Below are 1,805 nucleotides of genomic sequence, written 5' to 3'. Positions count from 1 at the left end.
CGCGTTTGAAGTGAGTCAGCGCTACAAGGAAGGAAAGTATATAATTGAACTGGCACATCTGATCAAGGAGAATCGATGGACGGAGTCGTGTTTGCCTTCTTCTCCCTCATCGGGCTACCAGAGTGGCGAGGCCACATCCCCTGTGGGCCGACCATCTTCGGCGACAATAGCTGCAGGTGGACAGCGAAATGAGGCCTTCACTGTTGACAGTTCTGGTGATGAGGAGGCAGGGCCGCTATCTTCTACTTCGACGCAGCAACAACGACAGCCTTTGTCGTCGGCCTTGAACGCAAACTCGGAATATAGTGGCACTCTGCGTCGAACCATTGGAGCCACTACTACACCCGATGTCACATTTGAACAGACCTCGCCACAGTTGAATCTTGCCTGCTTGAGGTGGAGTAATCTGCCTCTAGTAAGTCATGACGAGTCTTCTTGTTGTACGTTTGTTTGCCTTTTTCTCGTCGAATGCAATAATTTATTTGTTCTGAAATTTATCGAGCTCATACTTGAGTGTAAGACATCCCATAAGGGGCAACTAGTGAACCATTGGAAGCCCTTTAGATAGTTTTTTACAAATTTTTCTGTTTCTCATTTTGTGGAGGTGTCATTCCACCTGCTGTGTTAAGAAATTTGCAGGTGATCCTTGGACTAACTGCGGTTTGTAAACGTTCCCCAAAGCCTTAAAAGGGGATTGAGTGATAAATCTCTAATACATTTCAGATAAGCTATTTGTTTCCGCCTTATCGAGTGATGGGGAAGTTGACTGGTTAGCGCTATTAACATCGCAGTCGACTCTTTTTCGAAACCTGTTTTCATAAATTCCGAGGATAGGTATTGCTCTTGGTATTTCAATATTTTTGTGAAGTCGACTCAATATGAATAATGGTCTGTAAGCAGTCCTCGTGTTTACTTCTCTCTTTACTTTCCTCATACGATTAATTTTAAAAGTCCTTTGTGTGGTTGCATCATTGCCTCTCTTTTTGTACGATCAAATGTCCAAGGATTTGACGCATTCCATTGAAATAATTTAGATGCTGTGTTGGCTAGCTTTTTTTCCACAATGCTCCTCCGACTGTAAATTAATCAGCTTCTGCTACTGCTTGATGTTTTAGTTAATTAAAGATTTCTTCTTGTTTTATCTTTTACTATCGGTGGAATGTGGAAGGTGGAGCACGTTATGCATTCACCTGAAAGGAGAATGCATTCTTGTACATACGAATGCCTTTAGAACGTCTTTTTGTGGCATGATTGGGAAATTCCTTTCCTTGCGGCTTCACATTAGCTTGCGTTAATGCACAGAAAGCTAGTAGGCCTCCTGACTGCTCCTCACCTTTTATTACACAGTAACAGAACGAGGGTACACAGGACAGCCTGGTGGTGCAGTTCTCATGACACGATTCCTCGACCTAATGGACTGCCTCCCTAAGTTCAGGACTATTAACCGCCTTGTCACCTTCGGTGATTACACAAGGGTGTTTCGGTGCACCTTGAATGCTTTAATCCTGATAAATCAGCTGTACAATTTGTGCACTGACATCTTTCAAGCACCTGTAACAGATGCAGCATATCTGGAGTGTCCCCTTGTGTGGATGACCATTTGTCTTATTTAGGAGATAAAAGTGGTGGATGCCTCCATTTCTGCCTATTGTTGTTGCTGGTGCTAGTGACAATATAGTCAGGGTAGACAAAGTGTGAAACTGCCTGCAAAATATAATGCTTTCTGTGTCATAAAACTTGATATGAATATACAACACTTTGTTGTTTAATAACTGCAGATCATAGGTGGAGAATGACTTGCTATT

The 1,805-nt window shown here is 42.8% G+C and overlaps 1 protein-coding gene across 1 annotated transcript in view; it reads left to right on the top strand. All coding sequences in view use genetic code 11, as the record gives it.

Moving 5' to 3' along the window:
- The window catches only part of EGR_09572 (hypothetical protein), a gene marked incomplete at both ends in the record, with an annotated part of 3,890 nt that overhangs the window by 920 nt on the left and 1,165 nt on the right, over positions 1 to 1,805 (top strand). The window contains one exon of the mRNA XM_024498821.1: positions 724 to 769. Within this exon, the coding sequence (XP_024346761.1) occupies positions 724 to 769 (46 nt within the window). The remainder of the gene's footprint in view (positions 1 to 723; positions 770 to 1,805) is intronic.

Source organism: Echinococcus granulosus (assembly GCF_000524195.1).
Source record: "Echinococcus granulosus chromosome Unknown EG_S00154, whole genome shotgun sequence".
Lineage (NCBI taxonomy): Eukaryota > Metazoa > Platyhelminthes > Cestoda > Cyclophyllidea > Taeniidae > Echinococcus > Echinococcus granulosus.
The sequence above is the reverse complement of the archived record's forward strand: the minus strand, read 5'-3'. Positions and strand labels throughout refer to the sequence as shown.